Genomic DNA, 19,718 nt, shown 5'->3' with positions numbered 1-19,718 from the left:
TGCAAGTGGGAGAATTTGAACCTAATCATTAGATAATCCAACATCATCTACTTTCGTTTTCTATTTACTTTCATATTACTTGTTTTAATATTAATAATTTTTCTGAAAGTTTAATATTTGTATGGTTGCAATCTTCTTTACCTAAATAAAATAATCCATATGTTTAATTTGCATATTTCCTAGTTTATTTGTATATAATAAATTGAATTTATTTAAAATTTGTATAATTTTCAAATGCAATTTATTACTTTCTTACTATTTAAAACATTTTACATTTATAAAACAGTTGTAAGACTAACTATGTTGTATGGAGAGGGGTATTGGGCAATCAAGAAACAATATATCTAGAAAAATGAATGTGATAGAAATGTAAATGCTAATATGAATAAATAGAAAAACTAGATAAGGAATATTATAAATGAAATTGTCTATAGGAATATATGAGTAACTCTAATAGATAAATTTAAATTGAACGATCAATTAATGGTACTGGGAATACGGAAGGAAGCAATAAAGATCAGGATGAGAATCTGGAACCAAGAAAGAAAATATTGAAGAAATTTGAATCAGCTGATAGAACATCGAAGAATGCAATTTAATTATATAGGCAGATTCTATTAGACAACAAGTGGAGTTTTACAACTCCACAAGCTTTGGTTAGCTTTGGTTGTGGATGGATGAGGATTAAAAAATTGAAATCATACAAAACGCATTTTTATGGTTTAAGTCTTAGATTTGGGAGAGGTTCTAAGCAATGAACCCGACCTGGTTAGTAAAAGACTACCCCTTTTGCTTACACACCGGTCACCTATGCTGAAATCAAGTGATCTGGAAATCACTTCAATGAACATTTGGGTGAGAATATTGGATATCCCTATAGAATGTTGGTGGAAGGAAATTGATCAAATGTTAGCCAGAGAAGCGGGAGAAATAGTAGTCATGAAAGAGAAAAAGAGTCAAGATTGGGATAAAGGCGTGTGAGTGTTCATGTTTGAATCAATGTAAAGGGCCCTTTAGGTTGTGTTTAGAATCGATGTAAATCAAGAACGATATAAAACATTTATATCAAATCGATTTTGTTAGTGTTTGGAGGGAGTATATAATCATGATCGATGTAAAATTCTACTCCGGTTCAATTTTGCATATATTTTTCAGATGGAATAGAGTTTTATATCATGAAACCAGTGTAAAAATCAATGTAAAACTTTATTTTGATCGTATTACATTTTTAAAAAATACAACGGTAACTAATCACAATTCAGTATAAAATGTAATTGATGTACTTTTATATCGATAAAGTTTTACACCAATTCCAAACGCAGCATTAGCAAAAGGAGCTTATCGATTCTTGGAAGAAGGGGAAGAGCACTAGTTGGGCACACAGAGAATGGACCTTCAATTCTGATACCAACAAGAAACATCAAGAAAAAAAAAATTGAAGAATGGCTTACTCCGTTACTTAAATGATTAATTAAACCAACAAAAGCAAGAAATATCTGCTACACCCATTGGCGTAGGCGTTGGGCGTAGCAACCCTGGGTAAAGCCCTGAATCAAAACCGTAGATTGAAGTGACGATAATCAAAGCCGTACTTGACCAAATTCATTCTTGGGATCTAGATTTGAATCCGTCTCGATCGGCACACTGTGTTCAGCCTAAGAAGAGTAGTTTAACACATGACTTAATAGCAGCTGGTTAGTGTAGATGATGCGCTTCTTATAACGATCAATTGACATGTCATGGGTTTGATTATTGACTATTTATTGGTTTATAGATCGATGAGCAATAGATTGAAGTAGGAGGCTGCTGCTGCTGAGGTGCAGTGTGCTTCAAAATTTAATCTTCTAAGAAACACAACGATGGAATATATTGAGTTCAATAATGGATATTCTAGAGAAACTTTGCTTTCAACAATATTAATCTTTCCTGATTATACCCCCCGTCCCAACCCAAAGGGGCCAGTTACGGTGCAAGTAAGATGGTAGTCAGAGCAATGAAAAATACTCTATGCAACTAACCAAATTAAATCCTTAATTAAGTTTAAACTCAATATAGTTAATCCACTGAACTTTGGTTTTGAGCAAACTTCTTTTCTAGCTAGCTAGCTAGTACCGGTAGTCCAATTAAAGTCAAAAAATGAAAAGTGATGATATTTACTGTCAAGTGTGCGTAAAATTTATTCTTTTCTCAATTTTGTGCCAATGCAGAAAACCCGTAATAATTAATTAATATCGCACCCTAAACTTTAAAACATGATAGAATATGGAAATAGAATTTTTAAGTCCGGCCGGCGCTAGGATTATTAATTGCCACTCGAGCTGGATGGACCCGCAAAATGGAATCTTAATTAGGTGTCATCTCTACCATTTCTCATTTCTCATCACAACTCGTCATTCACACATTCAATTCAAGAGCCCGAAAGAAATAAAGACTAATTCTCCCTCTTCATCAATTCATTCTATGACATTTCAGTACTAATGAATAAAATAAAAAACAAATTCTCCACTTTCACTAATTTACACTATATTATACCTAAAAATAAAACCACTTCGCTAAAAATGACAATAACTTTAATTAACTTCCTAATTAACTATGATCTATATGCTATTAACAGATATATCGGTATATCCTATCACTAATTTAGAAAAATTCTCTCAAACCCAATTAATTGTCGCTGATGCGTTCTTAGGATACCAACAGGAAACTTAGAATAAACCATAACAACATTATTTCCATCGATTGTTCCGTTGTTCCGGACTCGAACAACAACCTCAAACTCATAACCTGCAGCATCACAACTCACATCATCCACTAAAACAACAGAGCACGGGAGTCTATATGAATCTTCCTCATAAGTAACATCTCGGCAATGTTGATTATTTTGCAGTTTAATATCAATAGACCCTCCTGGAGATGTTATTTCATAGCTGAAATTGGTATAACTCATGCCATATCCAAATGGGAAAACAGTTGTTCCATTGTAGAATTTGTAGGTTCTACCAGGATAACCCAACTCGTCATTAGGTCTTAGCTGCATGGATGACATCGGCAATGCATTCACATAATCAGCTGGATACCAGGTAGTTGGTAATTTTCCTCCTGAAACATAAAATATAAAACCCAAAAATCAATTTAATTAATTAAAGTGAAAATGAAACATTAAAAGAAAAAAAAGGAAAAAACCTACCAGGATTGTATTTTCCAAAAACAATGTCACCAATGGCACGTCCACCTTCCTCACCGGGATAACCAATCCAAAGAATGGCTCCGATGTTAGGGTTGTTCTTAGCAAAAGAAACGTCAATAGAACCGGAGCACATTAGCACAAGAATAACAGGACCCTTGGCAACGGATGCAACCTGATTCACCAGTTGGGTTTGGTAGCCAGGGAGTAAGAGATCGAGGCGATCCACAAACTCGGCCTCAATTGACAAATCCAACCCCACAACAACAACATTAGCATCTGCCTTCTTTGCTGCTTCCATGGCTGAGAAAATGAAGCTATCACTCTTGCAAGCAACATCGGCACATCCCTTTTCATAAGTAACTTTACCAAATGCGGAGAGACCATCTTTGGGAGAAGTGTACTTGCATGGGATACCTATACACACAAACACAATTTGGGTGCATATATAATGAATTAGTATATCCTAATGAGTCTATATTATTTATCAAAACAAATTAAACAAAATTAAGCAATTAATTAAGGGAGAAGGGAGAAGGGAGAATTAATTAAAGTATTGATTTGATAATTAATAAATAAATTAGCTATATATATATATATATAATACCCGCATAGTTTCCAAGCATGGATTTGATAGCATTGGCATGGGGCCCAATGACAGCAATGTTTTTATGGGTATTAGTGTTGAGAGGCAAAGAGTTGTCATTCTTGAGTAGAACGATTCCTTCCCTGGCTGCCTCTGCTGCAAGTTCAATATGTTGTTGAGCACATATATCCGGCTTTCCCAGAGACATGTAAGATGGGCTACCATCAAAGTATCCAAACCTCATCAGAACCACATAAAGATTGCTCAACGCCTTGTCTATCTCCCTTTCACTAATCATTCCCTTTTCGCTGGCTTCCACGCCATAGCTGGAGTAGTACCATCCATATTCCAAGTCCAACCCTGAAATTTTTAATGAATATTACATTAATATTCATCCATCCATCAATAAATTATTAATTAGGGCTAAGTGTGAGGATCGATCGACTAGTACTTAATTACCTGCATGCATCGATTGAGAAATGGCTTCCACAGGTGTGTCACCAAGCCATTTCATATCGTTCACAATGGTATCGATTGAATAACAATCAGAGACGATGTACCTTCAGAACAATAAGTAATCACTTGTGAATATATATTGTTAATTATATATTGGATCAGAACAGGTGGGGATGCCACTAACACGGTTAAAAGAGCACATAACACTACTGACATCACCTTCTTTGACGCACATCTCAAACGGACGTTGGAACGTTTTCGTCGTGTCTTGCTCCGTAACCTTCACAAGTTGAGATCCATCGATGACAATCAAACATACATATATATATATATATATATAATATTTTCAGAGAATTATATATATAACTTTTTTTTTTGTTTACTTTCTCTATATCAACATTTCATGCATGACTAATTAATCACTGGTGATCGATGATTTTATCATTCCCACCCTTGCATCGAAAGTGTGGCGATCAACTCCATTCCAGTGATCAATATCATAAGCAGTGATGTGTTTACAACATGCAGACACCTTGAGAGGCCTGGAGTTCAAGTCTTGTGTGAACTCCTCTCCCTCCACATCTTGCAACCCTCTTACATAGTTCACAGCATAAGTACCCCCAACAAATGGGTCTTCACCTGGTGTCTCCATCACTCTTCCCCATCTGGGATCCCTTGCAACATTGATGTTTGGGCTCCAGTAAGTCAATCCACCATGACCCAAGTTGAACATAGCTTTGGCTTCAGTTGACACAACCTATAACCCAACACAAGTACGCAACATAATAAAACATTCATTCGTTCGTTCATTAATCAGAACTCAGAAGAAAAAAAAAATTCAAATTTTCGATCGATCCATTTATAATTAATGCCTTCCAGAAACAGATCTAACTACTTGAAATTAAGACGCCGCATACAGTGAACTGTGTGTATCACCTGGCCAATAAGTCTTCCAGAGAGAAGCATTGAAGGATGCTGTGGTGAGAATGACGGTCGGAAAGCTTGTTGCACCGGGAACAACATCATCAAAAATAACTCCGGGACCTAAGTTAGCAACACAGTGAAGAGCCTCCGACCACCATTGGTACTCGGGTAAGCCAAGCCTTTCGACCCCTGCTGCACGGTGTACTAGCTGCTTAACCTTTTCGGATAAAGCCATCCTATCGATTAAGTCTTTTACCCTAACATCCAATGGAAGGAACTTGTTGCAAAACCCTAATTTGGAAACCTCTAAACCTAGGCTGGCCATTCTAGTAGAATGGCATACGTATGTGAAGTTACTGCCATTGCTGCCCTGCTGGGTTGCACCATCAAGAAGCCTATGTGAAGATGGAATGTATCTTGTTGCACCAGCAGAAACGAGAAAGAACGCCACAGAAAGACAAATGAAGAGACTCAACTTCACCATCTTAATTGCAACGCTTCACACTTCACACAAATGAACATGAAAAAAAATGTTGCTTCAGTGTGTATTTATAATTACGCAAATGCAACAAACTGATAAACTTCTCATATCAAAAAAAAAAAAACTTTCAATCTAATTAATCCATTTGGATTTGGGCGGGATCTCAATCCTTGTCTTCTAGGTTTATTAGTTTCCTAAAATGTGTAAAATATGAAAATACCTACCTTGTATTTTAACTTTAATAAAAACTTCCCCGGACTCTTTAGAAACACGTATAAAATATGAAAATACCCCTGAGGCCTTGACCTCCCCCTTTTTCGTTCTTCCCCATTTGAAATTTTGAATTCCAACTTTCCATTAATCATAACTTAAATAGTAATTAGACATGCCAATAATCTACAGATTAAAACAAAGAGGTCAAGAAATTTTATCCTTTTTTTGAATTTTTTATTTCATGTCATTTTTAAAACAAACAATGAGATGCACTTTCCCAAAACCTAAATAATCTCTTCTCATAAAATTTCTCCTAAACTAGCTCCTCCACTTTCTCCAATAAAATTTGAACATTATAATTATAAAAATTAAATTAATATTTTAAGATTTAATTTCCCCAAAATTTTAATAAAAATTGAAAATTATAAAAATAATTTATTTTATCTACATTAAATGGTTCATATGTTTTATTTTAAAATTATATGTTAAAAATGATAATATATTTATTAGTTAAAAAAATAGGTATTATTTATATAAAAATACTAAATAAATATTTTTTTTTCAAAAAATGTTAATTATTATATGATGTGTACATGTTTTAGAGTCCTGGTATTGTTGATTGCAATGTTTCTCTTCATATAATCTATTAAAGTGTACATTTCTCGTTAGGGGTGCTCACAGTTTGGTAACCAAACTGTGGGGTGATTTTCTAGACCGAACCGATTTATTCTGTTTTTACATTTGATGGATCTAAAACCGAATCAATTAACTGCGATTCAGTTTTTTTTGTTTTTTATGCCCTAAAAATTAAAAAAAAGGGAACTGTGAGTCCTGAATGACGTGCGTCTGAGATGTCGGAGCTCTGCAAGCGTCTCGTGCAACTCATCCACTAAGTTCGACAGTTGCTCCACACAATCACACAGTGCGCCTTGCTGCCTCTTGCTCCTGCCGTGGAGCTTGGCGAGGCGGGCGATGTAGTTGGAGACGACTCGAGCGCGAGATAGATTAATGGTTACGCCACTCATGCAAGGTTGTTGGTAGTCTTGGTGAAGTCGGTATCGGAGGAGAGCGTGCAGAGACAGAGGTTTGGATAGCTGGCGTGGATGCATGATGAACAAATTAGATCCCCGATGTGCCGGATCTTGATGCGGAGGTAGTGCATCGTGCTGAGTGGGAGAGAGAAAGGAAGAGAATGAAAAGACAAAGAGGGATGAAGGGAGTGCCATTCCTAGCTGAAGCCTGAGAATTGATTGGCTTTGGCTGAACGCCTGAAATAGGAAGAGAAGATGACCAAACTGAGTACAGTGAGAGAGACACAGAGTGAGAGTCCGAGAGAGAGAGATGGAAAGAAAGGGAAAAGCCAAAAGTATAAAAGTTTGGCTATTCGGCTTCCAGTCTGTCTGCCAGTTTGCCACTGCCAGACTTAGTTTGAACCCACCAATATATATAATATAAAATAAAATATAATATATAATATATATATATATATATATACACATATATATCGGTCGGTTTGGTTAACCGTTGGTTTTTTAAATGGTTAACTGAAACCGAATCAAAACTATCAGTTTTTTGAAATGTTGAACCAAAACCGAACCGATTAGTTTGGTTAGCCAATTTCCGGTTCAATTTCGGTCATTTTTTTTGTTTTTTTTTTTGCTCATCCCTATTTCTCATGTGTTTTTTTTTACCTTATTCATAAATAATTCGACTTTAAGTTTAGTGTTATTAATGTATTTTATGTGATTTTATGCATTTCCTAGTATATCCAAGCGTTTCGATATCTTTTGTCTGTATTCATGTATTTGAAAAGCATATCTATATCTATATCTATATCTTTATTAGAGCTATTAGATACGCCTAATACCGATACTTTGATCTTTGTATTTATAAATGAAATATTTATATTGACAATTTTTTTATTTTTGTTATATTAATATTTTATTTTATTTTTTAAATAAAATAATATCTATTAGTTTTAATTTGTAAATTGGTGGGTTCTAACATGGGAGGCACATATGAATGGAGATGCTATTCTCACATTTGGTACATTAAAAAATGTAGTAGAGATGAAATTCTAACATGCACATTTAAGGAGGAAGTGAGACACTTTGATGTTGAGGAGGTGAAACATAAGACTTCAATTCTCATGCTATCTCAAACTATGCATACAACATTTTAGTTTATATAGACACACATAATAATTGATGAATATATACATGTACGCATGTACCAAGCGATTTATTGGTATTTAAAGCTAATTTACATATTTTATTTTTATTAGTTATATACTTTTTAATATGAAGATTATGCTTCTGATTTTTTTTTATTTGGGTAAATTGCATATTAATACTATATACTTTGGATGTAGTCTCACTTTATTATTTGAACTTTGAAAAGTGCTATTGTAGTACTTAAAACTTCAAAAAAGTGTCATGTACGACTTGAAAACATTTCAAAATCCCAAAATTATCCTTCAGAAGAACAAGGCACTGTTAATCATCTTCTTCCTCGAGAGTGAACCAAAGTAGCAGTGAGCAAAGTAGACAGCTATGTGATGTCTCCATTTCTTGTTAGTTGGTACTAAACCAAAGCCATGTAAATGCTAGGTTACCTCAAAGGGTAATTTTTGAGGATCAAATGGTAAATTCATTCGACGCTCCATACTCCAAATTAGCCTTACCATTGGATAGATGATTAAGTACTTTAGTATTGAGTATCGAGCGTCGACGATGAATTTACCATTAGATCCATCAGTGTCTCTATGTTTGGTCACAGTTATGATTTTTTGTTTTGGTCCATAATGGTGCTTTTGCTGGTAATTTTACTACTCACCGTTGGCCCATAATGCCCTTTGATTGTTCATGACAACAAAAAGCAGTTTGGTCATTCTATTTGCCATTGTAACATCTGTTAACGATGCTACACTAAAGTGTCACTTTTCGGAAGTTTAGGTACTGCAATGACACTTTTCAAATTCAAGGATTAAAATGAGATTATTCCAAAGTATAGGGTAATAATTTGTAATTTATCCTTTTTATTTTGTTTCATGTTTATAACTTTTTCTATTTGGATTAAATAATATGTATGTACATACACAAATTATTTGGAATATTTTATGCATTCAAGGTCAAATTAATTTATTTCATATAATTTTTATATTTCCTTCCATATATACTTGTTTTAATATTGATAGTTTTTTTTCAAAACTTTTAAGTTTGTTTCACACACACACATATTGAATTTATTTATAATTTCTTTATACATTTTCAAGTGCAATTTATTTCTATCTTAGTTAATTTATATATTCACTTTTTATTATATTATATTCTTTTTAATATGATATTTTAAATTTTTATTTTATATTTACAACATCTTACATCTAAACAAAATAACATTTTTACTTAATTTACAAATATTCTAATTTTTTTTTTCAATTAATCAAACTTATAAATAATAATGACTGTTTTATTTATTCACACACACACGCACACACACACGTATATAACAAAATGAATTTATTTATAATTTCCTTATACAGTTTCAAATACAATTTATTTCTTTTTCAGTTAATCTATATATTTACTTGTTATTATATTATATTATTATCAATATGATATTTGATATTTTTTAATTATATTCTATATTTATAACATCCTACATCCAAATTAAATAATACGCTCATCTACTTTATATATATTTTAGTTGTTTTCCAATATAACCTAATTTATAAATGATAATAAACATTTTTTTTAATTTATCTAATTTTTATTATATTCATATGTTTATTTTTATATATAATCACAACAATTAATTTTAGTTCGTAAATTGGTGTGTTCTATAACATGTCATGGGTGATGCGAGGAGATGTCAAAGAGATATTTATATTATGAGTACTAATGTCAGTCAAATCGCCCAACTTCCCTGTTGGAGGACAACTTGGACGTACAGCGGACTGACCTGTAAGAAACAACGGATCAGAGTACTCGGGGCTTGGACCCAACCTAGGGACTCTTATGCTTAAGTTAGCCGAGCTAAAAAGCAATAAAGCAAAGGGATTCAAAGAACATGAGAGCTTATGTGCACTTAATCGCACATACCTTGTAAAGGTTTGGAGGTGCCTTTATATAATCTTTGGGGACCGAGTTGCATGTTCGAGATATTTGGGCATTATAAGCCTTATTAGTATGTTATCTTCAAAGCAAGTCGTACGTTGTTGTGATGATCCTCATCCATTTCCTCACAAAGCATACAAAACCAAACTCATCACTGCCAAGTAGGCAACGTGTGTGTCGTCATATGCTTCAGAACTGATAAATGAAACGGGCGGATGAGGTTGGACACGCCACGTAGGACGATACCTCGGAGGTCAGCTATCCACAGTCCACACAAGTCGCTAATTGCCTAGGTCAAGGAGACCGGTTGGTCGCTTGAGTTGCCTAGGTACACGACCTCAAGGTGGTCTACTCCAAGCTATCGTTGAGTGGTCTGTGAGTCTCCCATGGGTCGATGTCCAATTCATAGAGACCAGTTTTGGCCAGTCTTATCGGACGAATAAAACGGTTCAGATTTGCCACAGGACACAATATTAATAGAGGGTCAAATCTCCCATCATTAAGTACCTTTTAGTTTAAATTATACCCAACCAAAGAAACAAAGTTTGAATTTTGCAGCAATAACAGAAGTATTTTAAAATTTTCATTTGTCCTAATATAATGCTATTTATATGAGGTATACACCTTACCAATTTGAGGCATGAGGCGGTGAGGCGTATGCCTCGCAAAAGTTGAAGCAAGCCTATAAGGCAGTTGGCAGGGTGGTTTGGCTCCAATTTGGTCTAACTATTTCAAATTTGATCGAGTTTCAACCAAAGTCGCAGATCAAAAAACCATGCTAAGAAACTTATCCGACCAAAGTTTCTGTTGATTCATACTTAATTTGTTCAGTTTTAAAAGTGCAATACATAATTGAAGCAACCAACAGGAAAGAGAAGACTGAAGTATCTATTTGGTTGAATCTGTTATTCTTTTGCTTACTATGATACACCCAATTTCAAATCAGCCCCCCACAACGTCTCACAGCACATTCCCGCTGTGTACTGGGAATACCTCCCGATGATAATATCTGGAATGATGATGTCATCATTGGGAGATGTTCTCAATACATGGCGGGATGTGCTGTGGGACATTGTGGGGGGCAGATTCAGTCTCGATACACCCAACAGCACAAAATTTCCCAACATTAGAATGTTCAACTATGGCTCATGAATGAACCAATGCTACAAACTATTTGAGCATTAATCTCTGAAGATATATTCCACGCTATCAAAACATGATAACATAAAAGCAACTACAGATATAAAACCTTGAATTCTTAACCATTGGAAATCACTTTACAGTTTTCCTGTACCACAATTTGTATTGCTTGTATGTCAAAACTTTTGCCTAATGTAGATTGTTTGCAGTTTCAACCTTGTACACCTTTAATATCTTGTGTTCAAACTGTCAACCAAATACTCCTGAAGCGAATCAAGAAGTAAGTCAGGCAAGACTTGTTCATAGCTTTTATACATTGTGTTTGCACTGTCAATTGGATACTCCAAAGTGAACCTAGTAATCAGACAAGTACCAAGAGCCCCAAAATTAAATCCAAAGTCGCATCCAAATTTGCAAACCAAAGGAATATTTGCATGTTCTCCGCAGAAAACAAGTCAGCCACCCTTCTTTAGGCAACACTAGTAAAAAGTATTATTGCTTTGCAAAATGAGATGTATCACTTCCCAATAAACTGCTTTGATGGAGATAATGGTACCACTGAAAAGATGCATCTATACAGTGACTAGTTTTGCAGCTTTGGATATAACATTATTCTCCTGACCAGATCACGTTATCATGGATTGGTGCTGGTGGGTAGGTGATGATACACTATATTTTGTCAAGTGGAAATTTTTAAGTTCGTTCTTACATCACCAGATAATTTGGACAACTTAGGAATATCCATCAAATCTACAAAAGCAAACAGAACTATGCACCTGTATCAGCCTGTCGTATAATCCAAACAGCCTCAGTCAGCATCTCCAAGACCATCACTTCCATCTCCTTTCTTGGATATGGGTGTATAATGAGAATTAGGCCTCTTGGTTTGTGCGGCAATTTCAGCATTCTTTCGCAGGACAGCACCAGGAGATGGGTATGGACGTTGCTGAAAGAGAGGACCCTGAAATTTGTGGTACCAACCTAAATGTTAGCATGAATTGTGAACTTGATGCTTTGACCATACCTAGCAACCAGGTTACTGTTGTATGATCTGTAATGCAAGATTCACATACATACGTGTTTGCAAGCATCTCTGTGTTTCCATGTGTACTAAACATGGTTAACATAGAACCCAACAACTGGTGCATTGCAAAGGAACACAAATAATAATAGCATATTTGGAGGTAGTAGCACAAACCCCATCTTGTGTTACCTCAATATTTTTTTGTTTAAGAAAAACAAAAAAAAATATTTCTTTATATTCTTTCATCCTCTTATGACAAACGAAACTTAAGTCTTCAAAAATCATGTTGCCCAAAACTCGAAAGAACAAATTATGAATTAAATAAAATAAAGATGGAAAATGCTTTAAAAGAAAAAAATGTTTTGGTTTTGTTACTTTGTAAAAAGTAGAAAAACAAATATTCAATACAGCAAAGAACTATAATAACAGTAATCAATAGAAAAGGCAACTGGATGTCTAAAAAGCCATTGGTAATTGGGCAGAGATTGAATATAAAGAGGACCTAGTGGGAACAAGTTTTCCACTGGAGGAAAATTTTTGCGAAGATTTTGTTCCACATTCCCAATTATAAGTGAAAATAAAGTAGTGACCATATCAATGATTTTCACAATGGATTTTTCTGGAGGCAAGGTTTCTTAGGCTGAAGTTTGCCCATGAACAAAGGAGCACTAAGGGAACATGTTGTCCTAGTATATCAGTAAAAAATAATAGCCATATTAATGAACATAACAGTGTATCCTCTTTCCCACATGTGTATGCCTACATGCCAGTATTTGTGTTGTGATCCAAACCAACTATACTTTGGTAGAAAAAACTTTTAGAGACTACAACTTAAAGGTTTGATGTACATTTCTTTAGGAAGCAAGTGCATGGACAGCAAATCCTAAAAATAAAGATGGAAAATGCATGGACAGCAAGTACATTTCTTTTTTTTCACCTTCTTTTCCTTAAAAAGAAGGTGAAAAAAAAGAGAGGAAAAAAACAGCATATGTTGGACACTGGACTGGTGGTACTGACCTGCCTAGGTATGGCAAGCATGGGGCAGTTGAAAATGACTACCAAAATATAAGATAATCTCTCTCTCTCGCATGCACACTGTGTGCGTGTGTAATGTGTCTGTGGAACACTGCCTATAAATTTTCTCAATGTTATTGTGAAAGATCAAGGGTCACAAAATGGTATTAGTGCTTTCTAGACCTGTTCATGGGTCGGGTGGCCCGACGGGCCAGCCCGGCCCGGCCCGACCCTCGGACGGGCTTGAACATGCTTATAGGCCCGCGGGCTTAAATTCGAGCCAAAAAGCCCGACCCACAATAGATTCGAGCTGGGCTCGGGTTTTGTCAAAATAGCCCGGCCCGACCTAATATTAAACTTAAAATTAGTTATGTGATTATGTCCATTTGAATAATTTTTTGATTTAAGAATGTAAAATTGTGTTTTAAAATATAAAAGAAAGGGAAAAATACCATCTTGTAGGCCCACTGTTCATTTAAATAGAAAAAAAATACTATCTGAATTTTTAATTCTAATTTGCATAGGGAAATTTGTTTTTTTTTTTCAATTAGGTTGGGCTTCGGGCTCGGGCTTGAGCTCGGGCCTAGTATATTTTCATTAGTGACAAGTGAAAGCCCAGACCGAGCCCGGCCCCGGCCCGGCCCATGAACAGGTCTAGTGCTTTCTATGATTTTCATGTCTATGTTATCGTGCATGCTTTCAAAACAAACTCACCATGGTCAAACTTCTTTCAGAAAGATGTGCATGACATGTTTAGTAAATCATTTTGTCATATGCACTAGACTACAAGTACATCACATACCGTGGCAGTGGTATCTGCTGCTTTTGGTTGTACTCCTTTGAGACCAACTACCCTGTAAAATCAACAACTGATTATAATGAGTCTTGGGCTATCTGCATGTAGCCCAAAAAAAAAAAGTATACAACATCTATCCAAAATCCTAGCCATTCTTAAGCTATAAAAGCGTTCTCATTCATGAAATGAATGAAAAAAAGTAACCAAATAGACATGCACATGTGTATTGTGAGAAAGAATGCAAAAATATGCAGCTTCCTTTATGAAGCAATCAATGCTTGAAAGGGAGTTGTACAACATACCAGCCACCTCGAGGAGCATCAGAATAAGAACTTGGATCCATAGGATCTAACTCATCATCCTCGGCCTGCGGACGTCTCCTGTTTTCTCTTCTATTGCCTTTTCCAGATGGTTTTGAATTGGGCCTAGGATCCAAACTGGAATAAATCAATTCCTTTATCATACCTTCCTGTTTTTTCCTTTTAAATAGTGCATGTTTAAACAAATGAGGGTAAATTTCTATATCAGCAGATACATTGGCTTCATACAAAATAAAACCAAATACAATTAATTTGGGAAATACATATTCAATTTAGTATGTGTTGAGTGGGCCGACTTGTGTTTAGTTTATTTTCTTTTAAATTAAGATATTGTTGGGCATTGGGCCCATTAGTTTTTATTTTCTAAAGAGCTGTAATTACTTAGTTTGAGTAGCCGCCCTACTAAGGGCATCCTTGTAATATCTCATACTTAAGTTAATTACAAATAGAATGAGGGGCTGGCGGCTAGGGTTATGTTAATCAATCCTAGTCGACCTTCTTCTCTTTTCTCCCCTTTCCTCTCTTGCTGAAATCCCCAACTTTCTACTCTTTCTTTCACAAGAAGCTTGGCTGAAATCAGCACATAAGGTTTTCTACTTGGTATCAGAGCAGGTTGAAGGTTCTTAAAGAGATTTATTCCTGCAGCCCTAGATCGGCCGACTACATGGAGTTTTAAGAGGTTGATCGAAGCTTTCAGGTAAGCCCAGTTTTTGGATTTTCTTGATGGATCTGTATGCCCTGTAGCTGGTCTAGGGTTTCTCATCAGAATCAGGAAAAACTACAGAAAGGGGAAGAGCCATGTTTTTGTTGGACTCTTCAATTTTGACCTAGGTAGTGGCGCCCTATTTTTCTAGGGTTCCTCTGGGTTTTTAGTAAGGGGCGATTCAAGTTCCATGTGGTTTGGAGGCCTCTAGAGAGGGCAGTTGCTTCTTCTCTCTCTTCTCCCCATCCCACCGAAAAGGAATCTTTCGTGGGGAGAAAGTCCAGGACACCAAAGAAGTGTCGTTGGTTCCAGAAGGTATTCTGTTTATTCTTGTTGCATTTTTTAGCTATTTTCTGGACCTCTTTGAGACACATGGAGGGACACAAAGTTGAATATAAGCCCGGGAATGAAATGGGACCAGTGGGAGGAGGTGCTGGAGACCCCTTCAGAACCGGAACCATTACTACAGTTAGGTTGGATGGTACAAATTACTTAGAATGGTCCCAATCTGCAAAGATGGCCATTGGGGCTCGTGGAAAATTGGGGTATATTACTGGTGAAGAGGTAAAACCCGAAATTGGCAACTCCCGGTGGGTGCAAGAAAATTATATGGTAATGACATGGTTGTGTAATTCTATGTTGCCACATATAAGTAAAAACTTTTTATGGGCAAACACTGCTAAGGAGATATGGGATGGGGTTACAGAGACCTATTCACAGAAGGAGAATGTTGCTAGGGCTTATCAACTGAGAAATCAGATTATTGCTACTAAGCAGGGAGATAGATCTGTTGCAGCTTATTTTTCAGTCCTTAAGACCCTGTGGCAGGAGATTGACCATCTAGAGACCTTTGCTTGGGAAACCACCAAGGATGCAGCTACCTATCAAAAACACTTAGAGAAGTATAGGGTGTTCGAATTCCTTGCTGGCCTTAATCCTGATATGACATTGCACGACAACATCTTCTTTCCAGGGACAGTGTCACTCCCTCCCAAGCATATGCATTCGTCTCAGGAGAGGAGTGCAGGAGGGATGTAATGATGAAGAATCTCATGTCTGATCAGTCTACTATGGTAAGTGCTGTGAAACCTAAACAAAATGGCAATGAGAACAAGAAGGAAGACAAAAGGGACTTAGTCTATGACTACTGTAAGAAACCAAAGCATACAAGAGATACTTGCTGGAAGCTTCACCCACATCTTGTGCCGACTAAATTGAAGAATAAGAGAGGAAATGCACATATGGCAGTTACTGGTGACACTCCGGCCCCCCTACTACGGTTGCCTTGGAGTCTGTTGCAGCGGTTGCAGTAAGGGCCGAGCTTGAGAGGTTTGGGTTACTTCTGAATCAGAGGGATACAACTAGTTCCAATTCAGCCGCAACCGGACAACAAGGTACAGGTAGCACAGGTGGAACTCACTCTACCTCCCTTGCCCACACAGGTAGTGCACGTCACTGCAAACTATGTTTCTGCTTCAGGTAAGGAGAGATCTCCTTGGATTATAGACTCTGGAGCCTCAGAGCACATGACCCATTGCTCCACCATTTTCTCCTCTTACCAGCACAATTCTGGCAGAGATAGGGTCTCCACAGCTGATGGATCCCATGTTCCTATTGCTGGGAAGGGATCTGTCAAGATTAATGATTCCATTTGTTTACCCTCTGTCCTCCACGTTCCTAGATTGAGCACCAACTTGTTATCTGTTAGTAGTTTGACTAAGAATCTGAACTGCTCAGTAATTTTTTTCTCCTGGACATTGTATTTTGCAAGATCTGGATTCAAAGAGGACGATTGGGAGTGGTCGTGAAGTGAATGGAATCTACCTCCTGGATACTCTTCCAATTCACCAAAGTCATCATGTTTGCAAGGACAGTGAGTCAAAACTTGTGGATGATTATACTTTGGCATAATCGTCTGGGTCATTTGTCTTTTTCTTCTTTAAGTTCTTTGTTTCCAAAACTGTTTGAGTCTGTGATTCTGTAGACACTCTTTTAAATCGAGTAATAAAAGATGTTCTTCTCTTTTTGATATTATTCATTCGGATGTGTGGGGCCCTTATCATGTTCCCTCTATGGGCGGCTATCGCTATTTTCTTCTGTTTGTGGATGATTTCTCTCGATATTCCTGGATTTACTTGATGAAATCACGTGATGAGGTACCATCCTTAGTGAGGCAATTCCATCAGATGGTATTAACACAGTTTGGAACTAGAATCAAGATGTTCAGATCTGACAATGCTAGAGAATATTTTGAGAGACATCTTGCCTCATATCTGTTGGAGTATGGTGTTGTCCATCAGAGTAGCTACTCCTACAGTCCACAGCAGAATGGTGTTGCAGAGAGAAAGAACAGACACATTGTTGAGACGGCAAGAAGCATGATGATCACAGCGACAGTTCCGGTTCGGTTTTGGGGTGATGCTGTTCTCACGGCAGTATATCTGATTAACAGGATGCCTTCTCGTTTACTTGGATTCAGCACTCCATTCAGCCTTCTTTTTCCTCAGGGGGAGATGTTTCATAATCCCCTAAGGGTGTTCGGTTGTGTCTGCTTTGCGCATATTCTTGGTCCTTACCATTCGAAACTTGATCCCAAGGCAACGAAATGTGTCTTCCTTGGATATGCAGAGAATCAGAAAGGGTACCGCTGCTATGATCCAGTCTCTGGGAACCGGTTTGTTACTATGGACATCACTTTTTTTGAATCTACATACTTCTTCTCAAGGAATCCTTCTCAGGGGGAGTGTTTTGGGGAAGCAAGTCAGCAGTCTATCCCTCTCCCAGTTCCAGTTCCAGTTCCTGTGTCTACTACTGTGCTTGACAACCATCCGATATCACCTACCTTGCCACCCCCTTTGCGTTCCGTCTCACAGTATTACTCACGGCAGAGACTTCATAAGGAGGTTGATTCCACTACGGCAGAACTCACACCACTTCCTGTCGATCCCTTGGAGACTCCAGATTCGGCTGATACAAATCCAAGTATTCCTCTTGATCCCTCTACTATTTCAGTTCCCATTGGTCCCACTAACACTGTTACAGATAACCTTGATCTCCCTATTGCTCTTAGAAAAGGGAAGAGAAAGTGCACTACTCATTGCATATCACAATACTTATCCTACAATGGACTTTCTCCTTCCTATCGTGCTTTTCTCTCTTCTCTTGATTCCGTGTCTATACCCAAGGGTGTTAGTGAGGCTCTCTCCAAACCTGAGTGGAAGACAGCTATGCAATAAGAGATGAAAGCTTTGATTAAGAATCAGACATGGGAGATTGTGGACCTACCAGAAGGCAAGGAGGCAGTTGGATGCAGATGGGTTTACACAGTAAAATATAAGGCAGATGGAAGCATAGAGAGGTACAAGGCAAGACTTGTTGCAAAAGGATACACACAGACCTATGGCATTGATTATCTAGAGACCTTTGCACCAGTCGCAAAGATGACCTCTGGTTTTTATGATAATGCTAAAGAGGGAAAGGTATGCAAGCTGAAGAAGTCACTATATGGCTTGAAACAATCTCCCAGAGCATGGTTTGACAGATTCAGAAAGGCCATGATTGTTTTTGGCTACACTCAAACTCAATCTGATCACACTTTGTTTGTGAAGCGTAGGGGATCCTTGGTGTCAATCCTAATTGTTTATGTGGATGATATTGTTGTCACTGGGAATGATCTGAGTGAGATTGATAGTCTGAAGAGGAACCTGCATAAGAAATTTGAGATTAAGAACCTTGGAGAACTGAGATACTTCTTGGGCATTGAAGTTGCAAGATCGAAACATGGAACTTTTATCTCTCAAATGAAGTATGTCTTGGACCTTCTCCAAGAAACAGGGAAACTTGGAACAAAGGCAGCTAACACCCCCATTAATCAGAACCATAAAATCAGTGCATCAAAAGGTGAACCAGTAAAGGACCTTGAGAGGTACCAAAGACTTGTGGGTCGGCTACTATACTTGTGTATGATAAGACCGGACATCTCCTATGCAGTAAGTGTAGTGAGCCAATACATGCATGCTCCACGAGACCAGCACTGGAAGGCAGTTGACAGGATCCTTGCTTATCTAAAGGGACATCCAGGCAGAGGCATATTGTTTACTGATCATGGACAGCTCAAGCTAGAGACCTATACAGATACGGACTGGGCAGGATGCCTCGATGACAGAAGATCAACTTCAGGAGTGTGCACCCTAGTTGGGGGTAACCTAGTCTCATGGAAGAGTAAAAAACAAACAGTTGTGGCAAGATCAAGTGCAGAAGCCGAATATAGGGCCATGGCACATGGAGTTTCAGAACTTCTCTGGATCCATTCTCTATTGGAAGAAATCGGTGTTTAGGCAGAAGAACCTATGATGCTATATTGCGATAACTAGGCAACAATTAATATTGCTCATAATCCAGTCCAGCATGACCGAACTAAGCACATTGAAGTAGATAGACATTTTATCAAAGAAAGGGTAACTTCTGGAGAAGTTTGTCTTCCATACATTTCTTCCGATCTGCAACTTGCTGATGTCCTCACAAAAGGCGTTGCAAAGAATAAGCTGGAGCATGATCTACGCAAGTTGGGGATGTATGACATCTACTCCCAACTTGAGGGGGAGTGTTGAGTGGGTTGACTTGTGTTTAGTTTATTTTCTTTTAAATTAAGATATTGTTGGGCCTTGGGCCCATTAGTTTTTATTTTTTAAAGAGCTATAATTACTTAGTTTCAGTAGCCGCCCTACTAAGGGCATCCTTGTAATATCTCATACTTAAGTTA

The 19,718-nt window shown here is 37.1% G+C and overlaps 1 protein-coding gene and 1 pseudogene across 5 annotated transcripts in view; both read right to left on the bottom strand.

Moving 5' to 3' along the window:
• Positions 1-2,425: 2,425 nt before the first annotated feature.
• Positions 2,426-5,634, bottom strand: LOC148863799 (beta-D-xylosidase 4-like; annotated as a pseudogene). The gene is made up of 6 exons (XR_016109570.1): positions 5,163-5,634; positions 4,678-4,983; positions 4,230-4,506; positions 3,792-4,130; positions 3,188-3,601; positions 2,426-3,099 (listed from the first exon to the last, which is right to left on the bottom strand). The product of XR_016109570.1 is annotated as a beta-D-xylosidase 4-like (transcript).
• A 5,933-nt stretch (positions 5,635-11,567) lies between these two features.
• The window catches only part of LOC148863798 (WW domain-containing protein), a 99,087-nt gene continuing 90,936 nt past the window's right edge, over positions 11,568-19,718 (bottom strand). For 2 of the 4 annotated variants that reach the window (XM_088979910.1, XM_088979911.1), the window contains 3 exons: positions 14,236-14,370; positions 13,940-13,991; positions 11,568-12,060 (listed from right to left, as the gene is read on the bottom strand). In XM_088979910.1, coding sequence (XP_088836036.1) covers positions 11,908-12,060; positions 13,940-13,991; positions 14,236-14,370 — 340 coding nt within the window. In that variant the 3' untranslated portion in view covers positions 11,568-11,907. The remainder of the gene's footprint in view (positions 12,061-13,939; positions 13,992-14,235; positions 14,371-19,718) is intronic. The other 2 variants (XM_088979912.1, XM_088979913.1) reach the window with 1 other exon arrangement.

Source organism: Nelumbo lutea, chromosome 3 (assembly GCF_056320005.1).
Source record: "Nelumbo lutea isolate HS-2025 chromosome 3, American lotus-T2T, whole genome shotgun sequence".
In the NCBI taxonomy this organism is placed as follows: domain Eukaryota; kingdom Viridiplantae; phylum Streptophyta; class Magnoliopsida; order Proteales; family Nelumbonaceae; genus Nelumbo; species Nelumbo lutea.
Note: the sequence above shows the minus strand (reverse complement) of the source record. Positions and strands in the feature narration are given on the sequence as shown.